The sequence below is a fragment of the Lycorma delicatula genome, chromosome 3, assembly GCF_047948215.1.
Source record: "Lycorma delicatula isolate Av1 chromosome 3, ASM4794821v1, whole genome shotgun sequence".
In the NCBI taxonomy this organism is placed as follows: domain Eukaryota; kingdom Metazoa; phylum Arthropoda; class Insecta; order Hemiptera; family Fulgoridae; genus Lycorma; species Lycorma delicatula.
In genome coordinates this window covers 196,947,529-196,975,471 of record NC_134457.1, presented here as the reverse complement: position 1 = coordinate 196,975,471, position 27,943 = coordinate 196,947,529, and the positions used below count along the sequence as shown (strand labels likewise).

General features: G+C 31.2%; 1 protein-coding gene across 4 annotated transcripts; it reads left to right on the top strand.

Moving 5' to 3' along the window:
- The first annotated feature begins 778 nt into the window (after positions 1-778).
- Positions 779-27,321, top strand: LOC142322343 (uncharacterized). 4 transcript variants are annotated; one of them, XM_075361318.1, is made up of 6 exons: positions 779-937; positions 3,731-3,877; positions 4,088-4,228; positions 6,758-6,973; positions 23,705-23,818; positions 26,722-27,321. In XM_075361318.1, exons 2-6 carry the CDS (start codon positions 3,734-3,736, stop codon positions 26,746-26,748), a joined length of 642 nt encoding a protein of 213 aa, XP_075217433.1. In that variant the 5' UTR covers positions 779-937; positions 3,731-3,733; the 3' UTR covers positions 26,749-27,321. The 4 variants fall into 4 exon arrangements, with proteins under 4 accessions (XP_075217433.1, XP_075217432.1, XP_075217430.1 ...); XM_075361317.1 differs by having other exon boundaries at positions 6,758-7,268; XM_075361315.1 differs by lacking the exons at positions 23,705-23,818; positions 26,722-27,321 and having other exon boundaries at positions 780-937; positions 6,758-8,619.
- The last annotated feature ends 622 nt before the right edge of the window (positions 27,322-27,943 follow it).

Sequence of the window (27,943 nt, the reverse complement as noted above, 5' to 3'; positions counted from 1 at the left end):
AGTAAAATTCTAAATGCAGGATTGCACTGAGAACTTGCGGTGCTATTCAGTTATTCTGATATGATTAATGTTGCTTGAATATCTGTTGTTAATATGTTAAACTGATAAAAGAGTAATTTAAATATAAAAAAATTAAAGCAATTTTGGAGTCTCTTCATTACAGTACAGCAGCTATAACGGAGCTTGTTCAATCAGTATAGAAAGATTTGGATAACGTTGCAAGAAGAAAGGTCAAACGCGCTGACCAAACCGTTAGAAGCAAAGTACGTACTAAAATTTATGTCGTACTCGTCATGACCGAGATACTAGACGTAATTCTAACGAAATGTTAATACACGGATAGTCAGTCATTATTATAAAGACTCGCTATATTCCTCCTAACTTCTAAGAGGCATGAGGAACAGATTATTGATAATCTTTACCAGTTCATGTCGACAGCCAAAAGTAATTCTCAGACTATTAAAGGAATTCAGATGTAAAAAAATATTTTTATTCAGAAATCCCATTAAGCGTAAATTAGTTAAAAAATGGATATACTGGTTTTACTCTACATGGATAATCTTCTACTTTACTTTGTACATGGAGAAGAAAGAAAAATTATTTTTCTGAAAAGTAAAAGTACAACTTAAATACAGGGCAAGTTACAGAAATTTTAATCATTGTCTGTGCTGAATTTTATTCTGTGTATTAAAATTTACTGTCGTCGATTTTTTAAACACTACGTCATGGATTTCAAATTATTGTTAACTGGTGTTTGTTTTAATTTGCATTGAGGTATATTGGCATCACTGATAGTGTTTTCATTACTGTGACAGTTCATGTTTAAGTAGATCGTTATGTGTTTATTTTCAACTGGTTTTTTTGTACAACGAGTGCATTGTCATTAATTTGTAATTTTTTATTTGTGGGTTATCCTTTAACTTATTAGATTACGTTTGTAAGTATTTATGTTATAAAATTTTTGTATTGATGATATCAACCAAACAAGGTATGAACTACCTATTTGTCATGAGATAAGTCAGGCCCGTTAGAATAACCGTGCTATGTCAGTCTTATTTATATACAGGTATTAATTTAACCCAGAAATGTAGGAGATAGCAAGTCCAAGGATAGCAGATTATTCTCTTCTTCCTCTTAAAATAAGTGTATTACTAAAACATTAAAAAATAAGTTAGCGAATGTAAAAATTGTAGATTTTTTAATTGAAATTTGGCAATCCCTATAACAGGATGTATATATACATCACAAAAATTTTTTAAAGATATTGGAGTAATTAGTGCGAGGAATTCATTATGGATTAGAATAGAATTACTGTCAACCACGTTTTGATTTTATGACGTTTAGAAAAGAAGAACTTTCAATTTTTTGCTTTTCATTGTAATTTTTATGCCAGTTTGTAACTTTGTATTAATAAAATAAATTGTCGAGTTACTTATACTCTTTTTTAATTGCGATGGTGTTATTGATTACACATTATTTTGGTACATACATCTTCAAAATGCATCAATCATCTTTTTATTACAGATTCCATAAAAAAATTAAAGCAACTATAAGTTTAATGAATTTGCTAATTAAAACCAATTTACCATTGATAAAGTTATTTATATATTTTTTAGATTTATTATTTGTACTATTTATTTCAGTAGGCAGTATATGTTAGTAAGTCTGTATGCATCAACAGGTAATTTTGTAAAATTTTTAGCTATTAGTTTTTTTTTTTTATTTTGATATTAATCCCACTTTTAATATCCATCCATATAGTCTTCCAATTCAAAACTTCTCATTTACAGATTCTTTGATTTGTAAAAATTAAGATAAACATTTTTTATACATCATTACATTTAAGTTTTAATGAAAATAAAAATCAGTTTAATACATTGTGCAATATTTTCTTGTTTTGTAAATGAAACAACTTCAGTAGTGCTTTGTTTTCTTTTTTTTACAATTTTATCATTTCTAGGAACATAAAAATACAAAAATAAATAAAATCTCATTAAATATTATATGTAATATATTATTTAACATTCTTCCTAGAAATATTCTAGGATTCTGTTTGAATAAATAAAAATATTTGTTGATGTATAAATAGACTGTAACCATTTTATTTACTTGAATTATAAAATATAATACTGCGTGATGATAGAATTAGTGTGTGAAATTACTTATGAATATACGCTGATGTGATTGTATTAAGATATAAAAGATGTTCACCTTACGAGTTAGTAACAACGAATGAAAATTATTGCATGCTACAATAATGTGAAAAGAATAATCAACTCAACTGATGGCTAAAGCCAGCTGGTCAAACGATCATGAAGGCCCTAGTGAGTAATAAGAACATTAACGCTACGATCGTACAGTTTTAAACTGATTAATAGTTTTTAATACATACTGTATTATATTATGTAAGTATATAAATAACTTTTTAACGATATAGTGTCGTATATGATCAGTCAGCACTTTGTTGAATTATTGTAGTTTATTGTGTAGTACACAAGGGTACTTACGTATTAACGCCACCGCAGCTACAGCTTTATTTAAAAAGAAAGTAATCAATCGGATTTCGGTGGAAAATGAACAGTCTCTTTATTAATTATAATAAATGGTTTTATTTATTTTATAAATATAATTTAACCAAACTTAATTTATGCTCGCTAACCTTGACTAATTAACACCGTAATTTTTGGAGTATTTATTCAGTTATTATTGCAATTATTTATTATTTAAATAATCAAAACACTCCTGTTAATTAGTCAAGGGTTAGCGAGCGTAGGTTAAGTTTGATTAAATTATATTTATAAATGGTTATAAATAACCATTTATTAAAATTAATAAAGAGACTGTTTTGAATCTATGTTAAACTCTATATCGGCCCATTTTCCACCGAAATCCGATTGCCTACTTGTCAATCAGATATTAAATAAAACTGTAGCTGCGGTGGCATTAATACGTAAGTATCTATACAAGTCAACTGTAAAACCTAAACCAATGCAGAAGTTTTATTTATTTATGTCTATTCATTAAAAAAAATTTATGTATATGTGGTAGAATTCCTGTTCTTTTTAAATTTGTATTCCGTTGTAACTATATTTATTAATTAACATTAAGTATTATTTATTTTGTTAAATGAAAGAGAAAAATTATTAATACTGATCAATTGTTTGAATTATGTTTAATAATTTAGTTAGGTATTGATTTTTTTTTATGCTGCTACATAATTTTCACATGTTCTCTCATACTTATGCTCAAGTTAACATCTGTCATCTTAGTAAATTGCTTTGTATATGAAATATGTAGCCATTTTAAATTGGACTGATGATTTTTAAATTACTCGAAAGATTAAACCAATTTATGTTATTAGGATAGACCATATATTTTTTATATTAGCAATCCTAATGTTAAAGGAAGCAAACAAAACTACCAAATAGATTTACATTTTACATTTAGTTATGGACTATTGTATATAGCCATTTAAATGTGATGAATTATATATTATTGTTATCTTTTTTGTGGTTTTTGTTTCTTCATTTTATTAGAAAAATACAATTTTATGGAGTCCATCATACCTTTTAAAAGTAAAATAATTAAGGTAAAAAAGAAGGCTACTGTGTTAAAAGCTCAAAACCTGTGGAAAAGTTGTATTCAGCGTAGCTATTGTTTGTATTTTTCATGTTTAAGTGAATAAAAATTTGGTTGTTATTTTATTTTATTATTTTTTCATTTTTTACAGAAAATGAATGCATCCATTAATAATACATTTTTTGATGAAGTTCCATTAAACACTTCTATTGATGTTAAAACAGAATTAGAAGAAAGCATACCTGATGAAACAGAATGTTTATTTTCACAATATAATGAAGACGTGGAGTATGATTGTGTAAGTAAAAGAAATATAATTAAAATTTCACTGGGGGAGGGAAAAATGTAGTTTTTGGTTAGTCATTTGTAGCTGATGTAAAAGACACTTAGTTATTGACTAATTTCTATTCTTATTGTATAATTTAGCCCAACAGGTTGGTCTAGCGGTTAACTCAGAACAGAAACTTATTTTAATATTACTGTAGTGTATGAAATCTTTCTGTTGCAGGGAATAGATCATAATAAATTATACACAGTGTTTCCTATAAAAGAAGAAAATGATCCTTTAAGTTTAGATAAAAACTGTAACTGTGAAGATTTGATGTTTATAAAAAAGGAAGAACAATATCAAATTAAACAGGAAGAATTGGTAAAGTTGTTTATTTAAAAATATAATGTGTTCAATCGTTTTTAATTTAACTTATTGGTGTTATAATTTGGATTGTTTGCTTAATTCTTACTCTTAATTACACATGTTTTTTTAATCTAAACATTTCCAGGTTATCAACCTCTGGTAATACAGAGTGATTAGAATTGAAATATACACTTTTGGTAGCTTATAAAAATTAAACTGGTGTATCTGAATACAGAAAATGATATGGTTTTACAGGGAATTTTTTTAAAGTTTATGTTTGTATATCTGCTCAGCTGCTAATGTCACTGATTGATGTGTCATGTTACTAGACTGGCAAGGTGGCCACTACTGCAGTAGAGTAAGTTTTTTGTGTGTTTGAATTAGCCAAAACATACTCTGTTACTGCTGTGTAATGGCATTTCAGAACAAAATTTGGTAAATCACCATACGGTAAAAGTGTTGGCCACCAAGTAGTCCAGACTTGACACCTTGCAACTACTTTTTATGGGGTTATGTAAAAGACAAAGTTTTTGTACCGCCCCTTCCTGTTGATATCGGCGACTTAATATAACGTATTAGAAATGCTGTTGCTACCATTGACCAATATATGCTTCCACGTGTTTGGAATGAATTCAACAACCATGTTGATATCTGTCGTGTACACCATTTGTAACATTTATAAATATGAACTTAAAGTAATCATCTCATCTCTTAAAAATAAGTTTTTAATAAATCTGTTGAAAGTGTATATTTTATTTGTAATCACCTGTATATAAAATAATGCATGACAATTAGAAATATTTCTGTATTTATTTTGATAAAATAGTGGCAGAAACTCGCACAATGTTAGTGCAGATACTCAGTTATGATGCTTTTGGCCAAACACAGATCTACGATTGATTTTTAAAAATGGTCAAGTATGTGCTGATGATGATGAATGTTCAGGATGACCATCTATCAGTATTACACCAAATATAAAAAATTTATAATAAAAGAGATGAAACAGAATTTAATCTAAAACTCCTGTTTCTTTTACTTAAAATATTATTTACCTAGTTAAAATGTTTTAGCAGAAATATTTTTTTAAACATGATTTCAAAAGTAGAGTTGTGCAAGCCAGGAACGTATGAAAAAAATTAATTTTATAATAACTGAAAAATTATACTTAAAAATCTGATGTGGAGTACAATGCTGCACTCCTATAAATATGAAGTGCTGAAAATTATGTGGATTGATGTAAAATTTTTAATATAAATTTGAGAAGAGAGTAGTAAGTTGGCAAGAGTGGTGGGTTTTGTCTATATTTAGGAATGTTGTTGGCCATTGAAGATTAACAAATTGAATTGATTTTTCCTCCCCAACCTTGTATCGAACAAAAATAATACAAGCATAATTTATTGGAAAATCTTATGTTTTGTATTACTTTGTGGAATTATAAGTTAATTAAGCATTGTTATTTAAGTTTTTGTGCATAACAGATAAATTTAATATTTTAAGAAATATAATTTAATTTTTTTGTTCTCATAATGTGTGTGTATTATATATATATGTACACGTTTAAGTTATTTTACATTTTCCATTAAAAACTGTGTAATTTAAATTTATCATATCTACTTAAATACTCCTAATTTAAGGACACTAGCACTACCAAACACCACAAGTAACAGTGTAAGACATCCTTCATGTACTGACTACATGTATTGTATTCAATCTAAGCAGATATGTTTATTATTGATAGGCAGTTTTGTTTGCTTGTGATTGTGCTTTGAGAAAACTATCTGTAATCTTTAAATTCAATTATGATGCATTTAGCCTGATACAGACGTATAATTGGTTTAAATGTTTTAAAAAATGGCTCAACATGCATTGTTGTTGATGAATGTTTGGTGTGACCATTAGCCAGCATTATACCAAAAAAATGTCATTGCAGTTAGGATTTTGATTTTGGAAAATCTTAGACACACCATCAACAGCATATATAACATTATGAAATTATTGTACAGCACATGTCAGTAGCTTTTGTTAAGAATTAGAATCTTACAAAGGTTACTGCAAAGGTTTTGCCATGACTACTATTTGATGAACAAAAATAACATTTAAATTGCAAACATAAATGTTTGCAGTGAACTGAAAGAATTTGTGCAAACCGACTGAGATTTCCTTTCTGGTGACAAAAATTTGCTTTATAGATATGACCCTGAATCAAGCAGTAATCAACACAGTGAAACGGCCCATTTCACTTCAGCCAAAGAAAGTCTCAAGTCAAGAGCAACATTTAGATTCTCATTGATCTGTTTTTTTTTTTTTTATACCGATGGGATTATCTGCAAGGAGTTTGTATCTCCTTTTTAGATGATTAATGGAGAATTTTATCATCTTAACAGTCTTTTTGGTACTGTGTATAAAAGTTTTTGATGTCCTTTTTCTGTTTATTTTTGGTGTTTACAGTAAGTTTAATTTAGATTGATTCATCTTATTCTGTGTTATTCATTGCTTATTTTTCCTTTTTTTTCTCTTGAATATAATATATATCTTTTATTTTAGGATCTTGCTGATAAGACAATTGACGATTCAGTTCTAGAAAATGTTGAGGATAATATTCAGAATACGAAATATATGACTCTCAGGAAGTGTAAAGATAACGTTTTACGTAATCGCCTACGTAAAATATTCAATAAAATCGACAGCGTTAGTAGTGATGGATTTAATAATGATAAAACATTAGAATTTGAACACGATATAAGAATTATTAATAATGATGTAAGCGATAGATTAGTGGAGTGTAATAAACAAAATATTAATGACGCTAAGAAATATACGTGTAATCATTGTGAAAAAACATTCAAATCAAAATATAATATGATGCATCACAATAATATTCATATCGGGAAAAAAAGTTACCATTGTACATTATGTCAAAAGTCATTTTATCGAAGCGGTGATTTAAACAGACATTTTTCTATTCATATCGGTGAAAAAAGATTTAAATGTAACACTTGTGAAAAATCTTTTAATAATAATGGTAATTTAAAGAAACACCTTATAATTCATACAGGTGAGAAGAAATTTACGTGTAATATTTGTTTAAAGACCTTTAATAATAGTAGTAATTTGAAGAAACACCTTACAGTTCATACTGGAGAGAAAAAATTTATATGTAATATTTGTTTAAAATCTTTTAATAACAGTAGCAATTTGACAAAACATCTTATAATTCATACTGGGGAGAAAAAATTTACATGTAATATTTGTTTAAAGTCGTTTAATCAGAGTCGTGTTTTAAAGGCACATCTTTCCATTCATACCGGTGAGAAAAAATTCTTGTGTAATTTTTGTCAATTGTCTTTTAACCAGAGTTGTCATCTGAAGTCACATCTTTCTATTCATACTGGACAGAAGAAATTTACATGTGATTTTTGTCAAAAGTCTTTTAATAGAAAAGATAGATTAGAAAAACATGTTATTGTTCATAAAGAAGAAATTTCTGTAAAATTTTCTTCATAATAGTTTATACTTATATAACTTATAAGATTTACTAATGGTACGCAGTATAAAATTTAGAAGAAGTGTTTGTATTGGTTTTTAAATGTTTGTATGAAGTTGGTGTATTATTTGATGTACAGTATTATTAAATTTTGTTTTTAAGAATTACTTATTTAGTTTTGTTCTACTTGTTAGTAAGTAACCTGTACTCGTTACTTATGTACTTGTAAGTACATACGTACTTACAAGTACTATAAGTAAGTACTTATTTAAGTACTTGTACATAAGTACTTAAGTAACAAATTCAGTTGTTCTGTAATAATTCTGATAGTTAATCGCCGGTCATACCGTATCAAGTCTCTGATTCGCTTAACATTGTCATCACTTTTTGACATTAATGGTCTTGCAGAGCATCTATTGTCCGCAACTGATTCCTAGCCATCTGAAAATACTTTAAACCACCTAAAAACTTGGGCTCCTAACGAAGCGTCATCTCCATACGTCCTTTTCAATTTTGAAAAAGTTTCAGTAGCATTCTCACAGAGTTTAACACAAAACTTGATTGCACAACGTTGCTCATAATTAGTGTCAATCATTTTTGTAACACACAGCAAAACCTTGTTTCACAAAAAGTTTGTTTACATCTTCATGTGGCAACAATAAACCAAAAATAAATCAGCTGTTAATATAACCATTTGTTTAATGACACTTGGTGATAACACTTTACAGTGTTATTGCTTTGGCTGCAAAAAAAAAAAATAGTCTCATTACTTTATTTACAGACCTCATTTATGTTTAATAAGTGTAAATGACATTATTTCCCGATCAATAACTTTCTTAGAAAAGAACAAAATTAATTAAAAAGTAAGTTTCAAATGTAAATTTTGTTACACATGCTTGTTTAAATCAGTTGTAAAAATAGTGAATCATTAATTCATAAAAAGATACTCCATATTTCAAGTGTAATTTTATGATTGCAAGTGTGAAATATCATTTAAATGAATATCACATGAAAAAATCACAGTTTTAAAAATTAAATATATTCTGTTGAACATTTATGCAAACATCTAAACAATATTACAACCTTTTATTGACTTTTCTTTTTTTAGAAATTTGAATTCTAACATAATTCAAAGTCATATGTGAATACCAGCTGTTAACATCAATTTTAAAATAATATGAAAATTTTTTGAACTTTCTTAATAAAAATATTTCCCAGCTTAATTTCATAACTTTCCTAGCTACATTAGTCAATTCATTTTTCAATTCGATTATTTTAAGCTCTATTTTTTATACTTTTACAATAAATTATTTTTTTTATTGATAAACATAACCAGAATTATGAATTTTTTTTTCATATGTTTATATAAAAGAATTTTTTATAATTTTTTATAGTTAAATACAAAAAACTGATTGCTTATACATGTGAAAAGTTTAACGTTGAGACTGTTTTATGTTTTTGTTCTTTTTCAAGAGCTATAAAAGTTATTGTAAGAAATTTTAATGTTATTGGTTTTTTTTAAAAATAAATCTTTATTAAATTAAAATTACTTGTTTGATTATTCTTAAATCATTTAAATTTTAAAGCCAAGATGCTCAACAAAAGCAAGGAATAACCAAACAAAGTTTTTAATTTTAGTACAGGATTATTACAAATGATATTTCCGATAACAAACTTGAATTATTTACATTTAATAACACTCGACACATGAAAGTAGCATCAATGGAAAGGAAAAGTCAAAAATGTCCAGTGGTTGGTACAGTTGTAGTGTAGTTATCAATTTCATTACTAGGATGATAAGAAAGAAAATAGCTGCCAATGAATACAGGAAGATTGTGTACTGGATTTTCACATCTGCTAGTCTGTTATCACTCTGCAACAATTTTAGAAGGAAGTTTGGTGAAGATGCATCCAGTGAGCTGCGTATCCGTAAGAGTGGTATTCTATCTTTAAAGCAAGGGGATACATCTATAAGTGAAAGTCAACCAGCCATTTACCAATAAGTGAAAAGTGTAGAGTGTGTGCAAAATTTTTGTACAAGTCCACAGAAATCCATCATCTGGAACAGGATACACGAGGTTTAATTTTTCAGCAGGATGGGCCGCCACCCTACTTACAATTGAATATCAGAAGTGAACTGAATGGGTTCTTTTATGACTAACTCTCCTTCCTCTTATATAAAGCTAAGGCAGTGAGAACATTTCTCTTGCGTTTCATTTGACAAACGTTTGTGTTAAACTGACATGATAAGCACAATTTTCTAGATTTTAATTTCATAAGAATCGACTGTTGTACGTTCTCATTTGTGAGAATCTACATTTTTGTTGTTGAGAAGTTTGTGCGGAAATATTCACGGCATTTCTTTCTCTATTTTTCCTTAAACTATCATTCCTTCTTGGCAACTTTTGTTTAAACGTCGTCTCATTTGAGTAGCATATTTAGTAGGCTTACCCTTATTTTAATTATATATATATAAAAACATAATGTGTGTGTGTAATATAAAGTACTAGATGTCACTAAAACATATTGTAACTTAAATATATTAAATAAAATATATAACTAAAGTAAAAGTATTTGCAACAAATATTTATTTTTGAAGTCTGTGCCAGTCAACACAATTTAAACAAAAAAAAAAAAACTAGAAATTCTGGAATTAAAAAATCAGGAATTAATCAAGAAAAATTATAAATTTCTTTAAGAAGTTTTCTATGAAGAAGAAAACAAAATAGAAGTAGTAACAGAATAATTAAAGGAAAAGACCAGTTAAAAACTTAAACAGGAAAAAGAAAGAGTATAGGGCATTAGAAAAAGTGTTAAATGTCATTCCGTAGTAAGCTGAAACAAAATAAAAAAGTCAGGATTAAAAAAAATCTGAAATTGCCAAGACATTTTTTCTTTTTGGGGCCACCATACTCAACATAATTTTTAAGATAATACCTAAATGATGATAATAAATTAAGAAAAGGTTTCTATACAAAGATACAACCATAATTTTAAATAAAGTGTTGATAAATTTTGACTAATAAAATTTTGAATTTTAAATGCAGTGTGTAACATGCAAGATAATTTTTTTTTAAATTTATTTAAAATTTAAATCCATCGACCACTAGAGATGGGTTGAGAAAAAATGTTTTATAGTGGTTTGAAGGATTACGATATGATAGATGCAAAAAACGTTTTTCTGAAATATGATTTATCTAGTCATTTATTTTTTTTTTTTGGAAAACAATATTTTTGGAAAACAATAAACATTTTGGTCAAAACACCAATCCCCACCCCCACCTCTTTTCCCAATTTTTGTAAAAATTTAATATTTGCCTCCAGGGGATAAGACCTGTTTACAAATTATAAAGAAAATCTGTCAACACGGCTTCAGAGTTAAAAGATATATGTTACAGGCCAACATACATACATACCATACATCCGTCTGACAAAAATTATTTTTTGGATTTTAGAGCATTGATTTTTGGTTGCTCTTTTCACAGATTTACAATTTTTTTTTTTTTTTTTTTTTTTTTTTTTTGCTGCCAGAAGGACCAATTAGTCATTTATGTTTAGTCTTTCTTATCTTCCAATACTCTTCATTTTCCTGGAAAAATCCCTTTTCCATTCCTCTGTCCAAACCGTCCCCGTTCTCTTTTTAGGCTTTTCTGCAAATTTTAACACCGGGCAAGTTGTTATAATTTCCAGATCCTGTTCTGAGATCTTGCAGTGCAATGCATGCTTCTTTGATGTCTTGAAGCACCTCAGTGAGCCACACTGGTTGTGTTTTTAGCTTTAGCAATCTTTCCAAGAGTTGTTTACTTTTCTTTGATTCCTCCAAATGCAAGAGGTGGCTAAAGAATTTTTTTCTCTTCTTTCTTATTTCTTCTGTAATTGGTGTAACGACCTCATAGATTTTATGGTTTGGGAGTAATCTCCACTTTCCTTCCACCAAGTTTACCCCGCCAATACAGGACCTTACAATCCTTCTTTCTATTTTGGCTAATTTTTCAGTTCTCGATGCTATCTTGATTTGACCCAGTGTTTCACTTCCATACATTACTACCGGTTTGATCACCGTATTATAGTGTCTTATCTTGGCTTGTTTGGAGATGCATTTCTTGTTATAGGTGTTTCATGTGACCACTTGTGCCATTACTAGTCTGCGTGCTCTTTCTTGCCTTTCTTTATTTTCTCGTTTAGATTCCATGTGATGGATTCATCTAAGTATTTAAATTTTCATATTATTTTAATTCTGCGACCATTGATTTCCAAATGTTTCTGCTGTGTCTTTCTAGTGAACATTGCTTCTGTCTTCTTGTACGAGATCTGAAGTCCAATTTTCGCTGCGATAGAGGCCAATGATTCTATCTGGTGTTCAGCCTCTTCCTCTGTATTTACAATTTATTTAAATTATTTTTTATTTTTTTGTTTTGAGAAACATCAGGAAAGTATTCTTTTATTCATTCCCCAGCAGGGAGACTCTTTTATAAATACCTAAAAGGAATAACTTAATTTTATTACGCAATATAAAAGGTGATCTTTGTTATATTATAAATAAAAACTAAGTTTATTTTTTTAATGTCTTATTTAATGCATCATTTTTTTTTTTGAAAAAACAATTATAATGAAAACATAGCAAAAAACAGAAACAAATTTAATAGGAAAGAAACACAACAAAAAATTAAGATGAAAATAAAATAAGAAAACAAAATGAAATTATTTACAATAATTAATACATGACGAATGGTGAGCCTGGATCAGAATTATTATGTTCTTTGAAGTTAGGTGTGCTTGCATCAAAATGAATATCTTCTTCGAAGCCTGAATCAGAAGATTTATCTTCTTCAAAGGTAAATGAATCTGTAACAGTATTTTTAACTTTTTTGAGGTCAGGATAGCCTGGATGGAAAACCTGATCATGCAGCTGAAAGCTTAACTCTAAATCTTCTTGTATTTTGAACTTATTCATGATTTCATTTCCATTATAGTTAAGTCTTCTTAAATTGAAAAAGAACTTTTCACTGGTAGCAATCTCTTTATGTGAATTATTAATATAATTCTTTATAATTCCATTTTCCTGGTTTAGAATTATATGACCTTCAGTCTTAGTGGTCTGATTACTTGTCTCCGCTTTCTCTTCACACAGTCTTTGTAAGTCTTCATATATTTCTTTAACTTCCCTTTCATGGGCTTTGATTGCAGTTTGACTCCCCTTGCCAGTCATGTGTCTCAGTTGTGTGATTGCATTACCTAATTTGTAGGTAATTTCCTTAAGAGTAGGAGGGGTTTCTTCCTCCTCCGAAGAACCCGCTCTAGGTCTTTTGACTACTCTGCCCTCGGTTTCCCTCCATTTATTCTTTTCCTGGGTGCTCACCATAGTATCCATACCTTCAGTGTCCACTGTGCCACTCTCTCTCCTTCCAGTTGCTCCCTTCGAGGGTCCAGCCCCTTGTGAGGCTGTATCCCCAGATGGGAGGGAGCTACGACTTCGCATGTCTCGAAATTGTACTTAGGGGACAATTCCGCATCCGTTGATACCCCCAAAAAAAAAAAAAAAACAATATATATATATATATATAAATGATAGCTTGATAAACTAAGCTACAGCAATCTATCTTATCAAGAGATAACAACAACCGAAATTAATTAAATTAATTCCAATATCAAAAGTTTATCACTTGAAGAATAATAAACAATATTATCAGTCGATGCCAGTTACAATTGTCTATGCCATCCACTACAGATAAGCTACACCCGAATTGAAAACAACTCAAGGTACACCACTACTAACTCACACTAACCACTGCGACCAGCAGTCAACTATGAACCTTATTGCCAATAGCAATAAGGCTACTCAGATAAAAAATTCAATAAAATGGTCAGTCCGCAACCAAAAATCATCAAATCATATTAAAACACTTCCGAAAATTTTCCACCGTCGATTCCCAATTCCAAAAATCAGATAAAAAACCGTTGATCCGAAAAAAAAACAGTATAAGACAGAGCGCACAACAATACGTCCGACCGCAACACAAGCTTCCACTCGACTGTCTACTTGTAGACAGTCTACTGTCTACTTGTAGACAAGTAGTTCTACTTGTCTGGCAATTTAATAATGGTAACTGTCATATCCAAGACTCGCCAACTGTAAGGGTGATTTTTTGGATTTCAGAAACAAAATGAAGTTGTGACAGATTTAGTCTGTACAAAAAAGGATTACAATAGTATAAAATTTGTTGCGAATATGCTAACGATGAAAACTTTTACACTATTATGCAGAAATAAATATTTAGCCGGCTTTCCTCATTTTTTTCATTTTGATTGTAAAGCTCAGTACCATTTTATTGTTATGATTTAACTATTTTCTTAGCTTCTTGTGATGACACCAACGATTTTCATTAAATTGTTCCCGTCACATTTATAGCTCATGATTTTCATGTTCATGATAAATCAGAACCTCTCAACATTATGCTTTCCCCTTAGATTTACAATTAAGTGATGAATCCAAAATTTATCCCCAGAACCATCTTTAACGTAAAGTTTTTTAAAACCGTAAAGATTTGCAAAATAAGTTGTTGCATAACCGTAGCTAAGTTCAGTGTCATTTTTTTATTGTTTCGTTACCGTTTTCAGGACTTACTGAGCACTGAGCTCAATAAATCAGATTGATTTTGCGTGAATTATTATGCCTAAAATGATTGATGCTTAGTAGTACACGACTTGTAAATCTTTCATTCTGTCATATTGGTGTATCATAGTGGAATAAGGGTGAAAATTTATAGTTGGCTAAAAGATAAATATTATTAAATAGCTGAACAGCCAGCCTAAATGTTATATTGATTTTCTTACTTACTCTTTTTAAATATACAAGAGGTTATCTCTAAAGTAAAGACGGTTTCATTGTAAAAAAACTATTCTGAAAACTTAATAAATTTTTTTTTCTGTTAAACTTCATATCTTATACTACTTCTCTATATAATCGCCTCATGAATTAAGAGATTTATCGTAGCGATACACCGGCTTCAAAATACCCTCGTTGTATTCTTCTTAGCCACTGACTAAGAGCATTTTTAAGTTCGTAACCCGCAAATCTCTTACCGCTCATAAATTCTTCCAATTTCCCAAACAAATGGTAATCAGAAGGAGCTAAGTCCAGATTATACGGTGGGTGATTGTAAATTTCCTATCCAAATGTTCTCAGTAAATCACGTGTCAGACCCGCAAAATGTGGACGTGCATTATTGTGCAAAAGGACGACGCTGTCGGTCAGCCGCCCATGTCGCCGATTCTGATGGCATGCCATAACTTACGCACAGTTTCACAGTGGGCTTCTGCATTTATAGTTGTCCCACACAGTATGAAATCAATCAACAGTATACCAAACTGATCCCCAAAAGACTGTGGCCATCATTTTGCATCCACACGGCTGGCTTTACCTTTGTAGGTATGGTTGGTGATTGAGGATGACGTCATTCACTATACTGCCGTTTTCTCTTGAATATAACACAAAACTGTTTCATTGCCAGTAACATTTGAATAAGGAACTTATAACCTATTTCTGTGTAGCGCATCAAAAATTCAAAAGCAGATCCCATTCGGATTTTTTTGTGGCATTCTGTTAAGACCCGACATGCACAAACCTTTCTGAAGACTAATTGGTCATGAACAATGCGACCGATAACATCTCCTGAAACATCAGGAAAAGAAGGACCGGGTTAGAAATCGTTGAGTAACAATCTTTTCTGATTTCATCATCGATGCAGTTTAACAAGTCCTTGGTGATTATGAAGGCCTCCTCAAACGTTCTTCATCGTGCACATTAATTCTGTTATTTCTAAACCTTTCACACCATTTTCTGACGTTTCTTTCATTCATTACATTGTCACCGTATACAGCAACCAACTGCCTATGAATTTCAGCCGGCTTAACGTTTTGATAGTTTAAAAACTTTATGACTGCACGTATTTCACAGTAGATGGCAACATCTATTTTCCTATTCATTGTATAACGTAATGATTCTCATATAATAAATGGATAGGTGACTTCAGAGTAATTAACTCAGCTTCAAATAATGGGCAGGCAGGAGTAGGTTTCATAATGAACAAGAAGATAGGGAAGAGAGTAGAGTATTTCAAAATGCATAGCGATAGAATCATTGTAATAAGGATAAAATCAAAACCTAAACCGACAACGATTGTTAATGTCTACAATGCCTACAAGCGCCCATGATGATGATGAGGTAGAGTGTGTATACGAAGAGATTGATGAAGCAATTAAACACGTAAAAGGAGATGAAAATTTAATAATAGTTGGAGATTGGAATGCAAGCATTGGAAAAGGCAAGGAAGGAAATATAGTGGGTGAATATGGGCCGGGCAAAAGGAATGAAAGAGGGGACCGACCTATAGAGTTTTGCACGAAGTATAATTTAGTAATTGCCAACACCCAATTTAAAAATCATAATAGAAGAATATACACTTGGAAAACGCCAGGCGATACTGCAAGGTATCAGATAGATTATATCATGGTTAAGCAAAGATTTAGAAATCAACTCGTTGACTGCAAAACGTACCCTGCAGCAGAGATTGATAGCGACCATAATTTGGTGATAATGAAATGTAGATTGGGGTTTAAAAACCTGAAGAAAAGGTGTCAGATGAATCGGTGGAATTTAGAGAAGCTTGAGGAAGAGGAGGTAAAGAAGATTTTTGAGGAGGACATCGCAAGAGGTCTGAGTAAAAAAGATAAGGTAGAAAATGTAGAAGAAGAATGGGAGAATGTTAAAAAGGAAATTCTTAAATCAGCAGAAGCAAACTTAGGCGGAATAAAGAGAACTGGTAGAAAACCTTGGGTTTCAGACGATATATTGCAGCTGATGGATGAACGTAGAAAATATAAGAATTCTAGTGATGAAGAAAGTAAAAGGAACTATCGGAAATTAAGAAATGCTATAAACAGGAAGTGCAAACTGGTGAAAGAAGAGTGGATTAAAGAAAAGTGTTCAGAAGTGGAAAGAGAAATGAACATTGGTAAAATAGACGGAGCATACAGGAAAGTTAAGGAAAATTTTGGGGTACATAAATTAAAATCTTATGATGTGTTAAACAAAGATGGTACACAAATGTATAATACGAAAGGTAAAGTCGATAGATGGGTGGAATATATTGAAGAGTTATACGGAGGAAATGAATTAGAAAATGGTGTTATAGAGGAAGAAGAGGAAGTTGAGGAGGATGAAATGGGAGAAACAATACTGAGATCTGAATTTAAGAGAGCATTAAAAGATTTAAATGGCAGAAAAGCTCCTGGAATAGACAGAATACCTGTAGAATTACTGCGCAGTGCAGGTGAGGAAGCGATTGATAGATTATACAAACTGGTGGTTAATATTTATGAAAAGGGGGAATTTCCGTTAGACTTCAAAAAAAGTGTTATAGTAATGATACCAAAGAAAGCAGGGGCAGATAAATGTGAAGAATACAGAACAATTAGTTTAACTAGTCATGCATCAAAAATCTTAACTAGAATTCTATACAGAAGAATTGAGAGGAGAGTGGAGGAAGTGTTAGGAGAAGACCAAGTTGGTTTTCAGGAAAATTATAGGGACAAGGGAAGCAATTTTAGGCCTCAGATTAATAGTAGAAGGAAGATTAAAGAAAAACAAACCAACATACTTGGCGTTTATAGACCTAGAAAAGGCATTTGATTACATAGACTGGAATAAAATGTTCAGCATTTTAAAAAAATTAGGGTTCAAATACAGAGATAGAAGAACAATTGCTAACATTTACAGGAACCAAACAGCAATAGTAACAATTGAAGAACATAAGAAAGAAGCCGTAATAAGAAAGGGAGTTCGACAATGATGTTCCCTATCTCCGTTACTTTTTAATCTTTACATGGAACTAGCAGTTAATGATGTTAAAGAACAATTTAAATTCGGAGTAACAGTACAAGGTGAAAAGATAAAGATGTTACGATTTGCCGATGATATAGTAATTCTAGCCGAGAGTAAAAAGGATTTAGAAGAAACAATGAACGACATAGGACATGAAGTCCTATGCAAGAACTATCGCATGAAAATAAACAAGAACAAAACAAAAGTAATGAAATGTAGTAGAAATAACAAAGATGGACCGCTGAATGTGAAAATAGGAGGAGAAAAGATTATGGAGGTAGAAGAATTTTGTTATTTGGGAAGTAGAATTACTAAAGATGGACGAAGCAGGAGCGATATAAAATGCCGAATTGCACAAGCTAAACGAGCCTTCAGTAAGAAATATAATTTGTTTACATCAAAAATTAATTTAAATGTCAGGAAAAGATTTTTGAAAGTGTATATTTGGAGTGTCGCTTTATATGGAAGTGAAACTTGGACGATCGGAGTATCCGAGAAGAAAAGATTAGAAGCTTTTGAAATGTGGTGCTATAGGAGAATGTTAAAAATCAGATGGGTGGATAAAGTGACAAACGAAGAGGTATTGGATGAAGAAGCGGCAAATAGATGAAGAAAGAAGCATTTGGAAAAATATAGTTATAAGAAGAGACAGACTTATAGGCCACATACTAAGGCATCCTGGAATAGTCGCTTTAATATTGGAAGGACAGGTAGAAGGGAAAAATTGTGTAGGCAGGCCACGTTTGGAATATGTAAAACAAAGTGTAGGGATGTAGGTTGTAGAGGGTATACTGAAATGAAACGACTAGCACTAGATAGATAGGGAATCTTGGAGAGCTGCATCAAACCAGTCAAATGACTGAAGACAAAAAAAAAAAAATAATAAATGTTACTACAATGCGACAACTTACAGACAATACAATGTGTATATTACTAGTGTTGCCGTGAACGAAAGGTTCACCAACCCTAAGGAGAGAAATTTCCCAACGGTCTTTACTTTAACGATATCCCTCGTAATTGAGAAATACTGCTAAACACACACAGATCATAAACAACAAAACTGTAATACTGAACAGATCAACATTGAGCAAAGCAGATGTTCTTAGAGTGGTTCTGAAAACGTGTTAAGCGATAAAAGAATGAAGCTAAGAAAGGTAAGCAGTACTCAACATAGAAACTAAACAAACAGGATTTAGTAGTAAGAATAAGTGTAAGAAGAATATTAAACGTAAAGAATTACAGATATTTGGGTACTATGGTGTCAGAGGACTGAAAGAATGCAATGAAAATATAAGGAAGTATAGCAATGGCAAAGTAAGGCCTCGGTAAGAAGAGGGTATTACTATGTAGTAAACGCCTGGACTTAGAGTTAAGGAAGAGGTTAGCCAAATGCTACATATGGAATGTCTTATTGTATGGGAGTGAAGCATGGACGATAAGGAAGAGGGACTGGATTGAAGCTTTTGAGATGTCATGGAGAAAATAAAATGGGTTGGATAAAGTAAGGAATGAACAGAATTAAAGAAGAAAGAACACGTATGCAGAAAAAAGTAAACTCATTAGGACGTGTGGTTAAAGAAAGTGTAATCTTGACAATTGCATGAGAAGGATCAATAGAAGGAAAAAGGATGAGACAAGAAGAAAAACAAAGTTAATCGTTGAGGTGAAGATTGGAAATTACAATGGGATGAAGCAGAAGGCAGAAATGGAAAGAAAAAGAAGTGGTGTAATGGACCTACCACCAGGAAGAATACTAGATGATAATGATGAGCAGAAGGAAGTGTCCTAAAAAATGAGAAAGAAAAGTTTGGATTCTTTGCATTTTGTGCACAGGCACATCAATCCATGCTTATGATTTTTTTCTGTTTAGCCTCCGGGAATCACTGTATGGTATTGCTTCAGAAGATGAATGAGGATGATTTGTATGAGTGTAGTCTTGTACAGTCTCAGGTTGACCATTTCTGAGATGTGTGGTTAATTGAAACCCAACCACCAAAAAACACTGGTATCCACGATCTAGTATTCATATCTGTATAAAAGTAACGGCCTTTACTAGGATTTGAACGTTGGAACTTTCGATTTTGAAATCAGCTGATTTGTGAAGACACGTTCACCGCTAGACCAACCCGGTAGTTATTGTCAAGAGTACCCTTTTTTTCTTTTTTTTTGTTCTCTCTCCCCTGGGTCGGACCGACTGTGTGGTATTACGCCACCCAGGGGAGTGTCTGTTTTACTCTAATGAGCCTCCCCACCTACCGGCTGTAAATCCGGCATGGTAGGTCAGCTCACCGGTCAGCTCTTTTGAGAGAAATTGCCCAATTTAGTCATCCACTCCATACCTGGATAGCTGTGGAGTGGAGACGGGTCTTTTGTTGTTGTTTACAGGATGCTGTTACCCTTCTGGAGTCCCCAGTGGATCACTGGAACCGACATACCTAAGCATGCCGGCCCTCCACTGGGGCTGTCCACCCTTCCCTACTGTTAGTACCCAAGTCTTCTTTCCTCAGCCTCCTTACTAGATATTACTTCCCTTACATATTGTCTGACCTTCTTCCAATTTGATTCACTCTGTAACGTATGTTCCGTTATTTCGGCAGGCGATTTACCGATTATTCCGCAGTTGATGCGAAGCGATCTCCATTTCTCACACAAATAGAAAGTGTGCTCCGCCGTATCTATCCCAGGACATTACATACACGTTGGCTCCTGTCTTCTGTTCAAATTGTATAGGTAATGGCAGAAACTTCCATGCCCAGTGAAGTATTGCGACAAATAATAGTCTACTTCACCAAAGCCTCTATTGAACCATTTTTTCAGGTTAGGTATCGATTGTTTGGTGCGTTTTGCAACCCCTACTTCATTCCACCTAACCTGCCAGCGTTCTAGAAGTCTGTCTTGCCCCTCCTTGATACCTATTTCTTGTGACCTCTCTGTACGGTTTAGAGCCATCAAATCTATCGGTGGATTTTTTGATAAGACACACAACGCCTCATAGGAGACTGTTCTGTAGGCCGATACTACCCCCAGCAATAGTATCCTTTGGACACGAACTAGCCTTTCAAGATTTCTCCTTATTTCTAGAGCAGGTGACCAAACCGGTACCGCATACAACATAGATGAAACCACCGTCGAAGCGATTAAATTTCTTTTGGAGGATTTTGGCACCTTCTTCGTTGAAACTATAGCATTAAAACTTTTTGTCATTGATTCTGCCTTGTTGCAGACATTAATTATATGCTGTGTGAATTTACAGCTTTTTTCTAAGGTAACAACTAAGTATTTTAGGCTGTTCACCTCTGATATCTTTAAACCATCTACCATAATATCGGATGAGTCTAACTCTCTTTTTCCGGTGAACATTATAAACTTACACTTCTCTACCGATAATTTAAGACCTCCGGTAGTTAACCAATCTTTTATCATATAGATAGCTCTATTAGTTTTCTCCTGTACCTCTAAAATTGTTCTACCTTGCACCAAGACAGTGAGGTCATTAGCGTATGCAATTGTCAGCGTATGTCAAGAGTACCTGGCACGACATAATATAACATCTCTGGAGCATCCACCATACTCTCTCGTTTTAGCGACAACTGATATTACTTGTTTCCTCATTTGAAAAATACTCTCCTTAAAAAAAGAAGAAAAGATAAAAAGAATGCTGCTGATAAGGGCAAAATAATGAAATAGCTGAGGGTGATATCTCAAAATGGTTCCAGGAATATTTCTAACAACTTTATAGATGTTGACAAGGGTATAGCTACCGAAAAAGACTACTTTGAAGAACATATACTCTAAATTTTTTATGTAAATAGTTTTAAAAAAATAATTAATTCTAGGAGCATTTTTATCCTACCTTGTATACTGGCATTAATACTAAAGAAGATTAAACTAATAATATTACGTTTAGTTTTGTAAGTATGTAAACTTTGTTTTCATATTTATTTTTACTAATGACTGAATACAAGGTGTGATTGGAAAGTTTTAAGACAGGTGCTGCCATTGCTGAATAGGAGGGGGTAGGTTTGCCCATGGTGTGGAAACGAAAGAATGTTCGTGCTTAAAATATCCTGAAAATATCACTGCGATTTCTTCATCGATTAGAAAATTGCATTCTGATGACTGATGATCTGTTTTTGGTTCTTGGCAGATTATTGATTTCACAAAAATGATAAAAACACAATGAGTTTGTCAAATTTTGCTTGTAAACCAGAAATCAGCTTCAAAGACTTATGAACTCTCAAAAACAGCTTTCAGTGATAAATGTCTGCTGATGAAATGTTTTTATCTGGTTCAAAAGATTCAAAGATGGCCATCAATCAATTGAAGATGACCCCTAGTCCAGCTGGGCTTCCACTTTAAAAAGTAACAAAAACATTCTGATTGTAGACTTGTTAAATAGAATAATTACAGGTGATGAATCACAGGTTTATGGGTATAACCTAGAAACAAAGGCACAGTCATTGCAGAGGAAGGGTCCCAAGTTCAATATTATAAAAAAAAAAAACTAAGACAAATGTGATGATTGTGAAGACAATATTGGTGATTTTCTTCAATTCTACGGGTATTGTGCATCATGAGTTTGCCCCTAGGGAGCAGACAATCGACCAGGAATACTATAAAAGTGTCCTTCAGTGATTAAGTGATAGAAAAGGCCTGCACAATACAAGACTGCAAGACAAGGCCTGCACAAATCTTGGCGAGACAAAAAGCGGGTCCTCCACCGCAACAACACATTGGCTCATCGTACATTCTCGATCGCAGAAATTTTAGCCAAATTCCTGTGCTTCTAGAACCCCACTATTCCCCTGAGTTTTCCCTGCCAACTTCTACGTGTTTCCCAAATTGAAATCTTCACCGGAAAGGAAAATGATTTGACTCGAAGAGATCCGCAAATGCAGAGAGGGTTAACCCCCTTAAGAAATAAAATTTTCAGGAATATTTCCAAAAGTGGAAACATCATTGAAGTAATTGTATTCAGTCAGAAGAAACTGCTTTGAAGAATCTCCATCATGATAGTCTGTAATTACTGCCATTTTGAAATTAGAAGCCCAGTCTTAAAACTTTCCTGTCACACCTTGTACTCCTGGCCATCATTTTTATTGTTAGGTATTGTCTGTTTAGATTCTTCATAGAAAATGATGTGTAAAATTTAAAGAGATTCTAGATATTGCACATTTTCTATAATCACATCTAATCTACGTGTCACAATATAATCATACAACTTATAAATAAGCCCTCTTAATTTTTTGTTGTTTTTATGTGCATACAAGTATATATATGTTTTTTTTTAATTTAGTAAAATAAATTATTTGTTTAGCCATATGCTTCTCTGTACTAATTAATTCCAAAAGCATAAACAAAATTCAACACAATCCACCAAAGTACAGAATCAATAAGAGCTCTTACCTTACTTTATTATTTATTTTTTATTTTTATTTTCTATATGTCAAAAGCGCTTTCAAGGCATCTCCTCATCATCAGTTGATTAAAATTAAAAACACATTAATAAAACGCTAATATAATTTTATTACATATATGACCTATGTAGTCAATTAATTAAAATAATTTAAAAAATTTTAATTATATCGCCAGCCACCATATTTAGTGGGTGGCCACAAACATGTTTATAAAAAAAAATTTTAATATTTTTGAAGTTAAAGATTTTTAATTATTTTAATTAATTATTTGACTATATATTATGTCATATATGTAATAATATCATATTATTGTTTTATTAATGTTTTAATGTGTAATTAATTTTTAATTTTAATCAACTGATCTGAAAATTTTCAATTTTTCATATCTATAATGATTATTATTAAAAAATATCTGGAGTTGACAAACATAGTGTTAGGTGAAAATTATATTTTTACTGGATTGGAGCAGTACAAATCTGTGAGGAAATGAAACATAACCGATCATTACAAGAGTTGAAAACTTCCTTTTTGTAATCAGTTAGCGGTTTAATGTGATAAAGCAAAAAATATCCGTGTAAGAAGTTAATCTTAACATTGTTATTTTAGTACTTGTACTTTAATGTAAATTGCTCATTGTTATTTATTTTTTTGATTATGTACTATAGATTAAACGGTATAATGAATTATTGTTTGATTTTTATTTTTAGGTATTTCTGCATCATCTTACTCCTCTTCAAACACTGTCAATGTTTACTGCACTCTGGCTGACAATACTTGATTTTATGGATAAATATATGCTTGCTGATAAAAGTGATCGTTTGGTAAGTGAAAAATGAAACCGACTATCGGTGATATGTATGCAAGTCAGGAACATCTTACTTAACCATTTGTTCGCTCTAAATCTCATTTCTCATTTTGCTATGGTTTTTGAAACCGAGTGGATAAGTTTATCATTAGTGACTTTCTACAGAACTGTTTTTCTGATCGCTGTTAGGAATTCTCATAATTTGTTGTTACGGATGTAAAATTTTTATTTTAACATTAGGTTTTTTATCATCTTTATATTTTTTATTTAATATACAGCATTTTACATATCTTTAATTTGTATATATATTTTCTACTGTTTGTTACGTTAATCAAACCGATGTTATTTGATGTGTATCGTATTCTGTTATAGTTAACGATCAGAAACATAGGTTAAATAGTTTTCTGAATCTTGTTTTACGGTCTGATGTGTATACTGTATAATGTTTGTTTGTATAGTACGAGGCCATACCCGAGTCGCTGTAGAACATGTTGCTGGTTATGGATTCAGCCAAAGTCTTTTCTAATGGTGAGGAGTATTCCACCTCTTTGGACAGTCACACAGGACAAAATTAATACATTTCTTCCTACTCTTAAGGATGAATTATTCAAAGCTCAAGCTCAACCACGTAATGTTATTGATTTTTAATTAAATATTGAGCACAATATTTACTTAAGTAATCTGTACACAGTTTTTTACCGACTGATCTTAAAAAATAACTCTTATATTTCTCAGATGTTAAGGATGTAAAAATTAACTTCGTTCAGATTAATGTACTAGGCTATGAAAAACAAAAAAAGATGAAAAAAATTACTCCAAATTTATATTTAGAAGAAAGACTACCTTAAAAATTAAGCTTTTCTACATAGATTTGTAATATGTACAAAGAAGAAGAGCGCATTAAAATAATTAATCAATTTCTTGTTATGCGCTACCTGTACCAGTTTTTTTTTTGGTTGTGGTAAATGTAGAACATTGATGTCAAAAGGAACCAGTCACCATTGCTTTCTCTAAAAGTATTAATTTTTACTGCTCTGCTGATCTGTGGTTCGTGAGCAGAGTGAAAAAATGATTTTATGGCTCATACTGTATTTGAATGTCATGCTGAAATGTAGTTTTGCTCAGTGAAGGCGCTGAGAATCCTATTTTCACTCCCCAATTTATCTAGTAAGCCTGTCGTTGTAGCTTAATATTCATGAAAATGTTATGTAATCTTCAGCAGTGACTGATATCTCGTATTAAATTGTATGCAACCGTTACGGTTTTGTCATCTAATATACCTATACGCATATGGGTTGGCCAGATAGGGTTTTCTGGAGTCGGTAAAGTATTGTGGAATCGGGGAATGAGGAAACGGTTTGGAAAAATTAAATATTCTAATTGTGAAAAACTTAGGTCATGCGATCAAAGATATTTATAGAAGATTGAGATTGGCTGCTAAAGTACGATCAACTTGTTATTCCTATGGATGTGATATCAGTAGGTTATTGGTCAGTCGATGGATGTAAACTCACTATTCAAAAGTAAAAAATTTTTATATGAAGTAGATTGTGGAAAAATGTACATGAAACCAAACTTGAAGTAAATTTGGTATTCTATTCTTTAATTTTTTAATGGATTAATGAAATGTAAAACCACAGGGTGAAATTCCGTATTTAATAAATACTTTAATTGAATTTCCAGAAAATTGTTCGCTTAAAAAATGAGTAAAAGAAATTGAAAACTATTTTTTTATAACTGAGGGACTGATATTGAGTTTAAAATACTCAGTCAGCATACTCTGGGATAACTTATTAAAATAAAGACCATCTAAATACTCAATTAACCATCTATAAATTTCATCGCGTCAGATTGCTTTCAAATAGTATATTTACTTAGGTGATTAGTTATAAGAAAAACAGACAATAAGCGTGTAGTATTATTACAGAATTTCTGCAATAAAGATACTTCTTTATAAGGTGAAGTGATTTACATTGATGGATTTAACCAGAGCAGTTACATTAGATGTTCCTTTATGGCCTATTTTCTCGGATACAGATTTTATGTATTTGTCTTACCGGTGCAAGCATGCAATAATTGGAGACATGTCATCTTCTATCTTTCAAAAAGATATATATACTATAGTTTGAAATAAGCTCTACTTGAGAACATTGATACAAACGTATATCTAAAAAACATTTTGTTATTGAGTTACAGCTAGTGAAAGATTTTTCCTGTATTTCAGTTTTCCTGGTGAAATGAGTTCATACTGAAACTTTCTGGCGTTAAACCGGATGGTTTTGTATGACTTTTAACCTCAAAAATCAAATAAAATTGATCACAGAACTGCATCTCCTGCAGTTTTCATAATATCCAACATAAAACAGAAAAAATAGCTCTATATACATGCATGTATCTTCTTAGAGCCATCTCTTAACCTAAGTTGACCGTCGTAAATTATTCTTAATTTTAGGCGGCTGCTGTAAATAAATAAATGAAGAACTTAAATCTTCTGTCGTTAACACTTTTCTGAAATATATTGACGGAGAAAAATATGTTGCTGTTAAAATATCTTAACAAATTTTAATATAACTTTTCAAGAAATTTGAAGGAAACTTATTGGAAAACATTTATTTACTTTAGTTCTAGAAGTACCGTTATTCAAATATCAGTTTGATAAACATAATTGGTTTGTTATAAATTTTATGTGTGTGTGTGTGTGTGTGTGTGTGTGTGCGTGTGTGTGTGTGTGTGTGTGTGTGTGTGTGTGTATGATTGTGTGTTGTTTCTTACACAATTATTTATTTTTTAGTATAATTTAGTACAATTCAGTATAATTATTTATTTTATTTACTTATACATCTATTATTCTGCATCTACTTTTATTATAACTTATGTTGTGTTCATGAATTAGCTTTAACTCAACGGTTTTATTTACAGGAATATCAAGCATGCCATTATTGTTAACCGCTAATCTGCTGAAGAATTCAACTTTACCTACAGTACCTGTATTAGCACCACCAAACAGTCAATAATTATAAATATTTTTAATGAAACTTAGTTGTTCAAAGGTTTTTATTGTAAATTCGAATAATGCATTTAGTGACAGAAAGTGTAAAACAATTTTGAATGTAATTATACATGATGGTATCTGAGTACAATTATATAATTTTTTAAATGATTTTGCTGTGTTTATATATATATATATATATATAAAACACACACACACTTACTTTTCTTGTATATTTTAAACATTTAATATTTTTAAGTAGAAGTGTTTCTGTCAGAAAAGAATATGTATAAAATTTATCTTAAATTAAAATTTATTTTTCATATCATGATAAAGACAGATTACTTGTGTTAATAATTCATATTTATTTTAAACTATTTCAGTGACATATTGTAGAGGTTATGATAATGATAAAGTTATTAAACGGTAAATGTTATCTACGTACGATTTATTTTCTTCTATGGAGATTTACATAATGCTTGTAATGTATATATCGCATGTATGTTGTATAATAAATTATGCTCGCTTAATCTTTATTATAATTATTGAAACTAACCTGATAAAAATATTTTTAAAGTTATATTTGTTCGACGCAAGAACTAGGACCGTTGCCTGCACTTTTACTTTACTTAGAAAGCTGTACAAAAATTTTCAAGATATTTCTCAATTAAATATATTGTGTTACAACAGAAAATTAAGGCGGGACTATATACCAATACCTTTGTGTACTGATAGATACAAAGAATAGATTTTTTAGCGGTCCTGATTTCAGGGCTTAAAAACTGATCAATTTCATTTGTGCGATTCATCTGGAAAGGGTCATTATCAGGTATTATTATTTTCTCATCAGATTACCTACCAAAATGTGAAAGTTTTTTAGGGTTATTTACCAGTCAGTGGCTTTGTTCTCTTTTGACTTACATCTGATTCTGCATTACTGAATCTTTATAGACAAGAAAAAAACCATTCCTACTGCACCTTTTGTTTAATACCTCTATGTGGACAAGGATGTCCTGGACACCTGCAGCAGTAGGAGATGAACAACAAAAAAATTATTTATTTAATTTTTTGTTGGCAATCCACTTTTGCATAAAACTTCAGATACTTCAGGCTTATGGATATTCTCCAAAGGAAGGAGATTTGGCTAGAAAT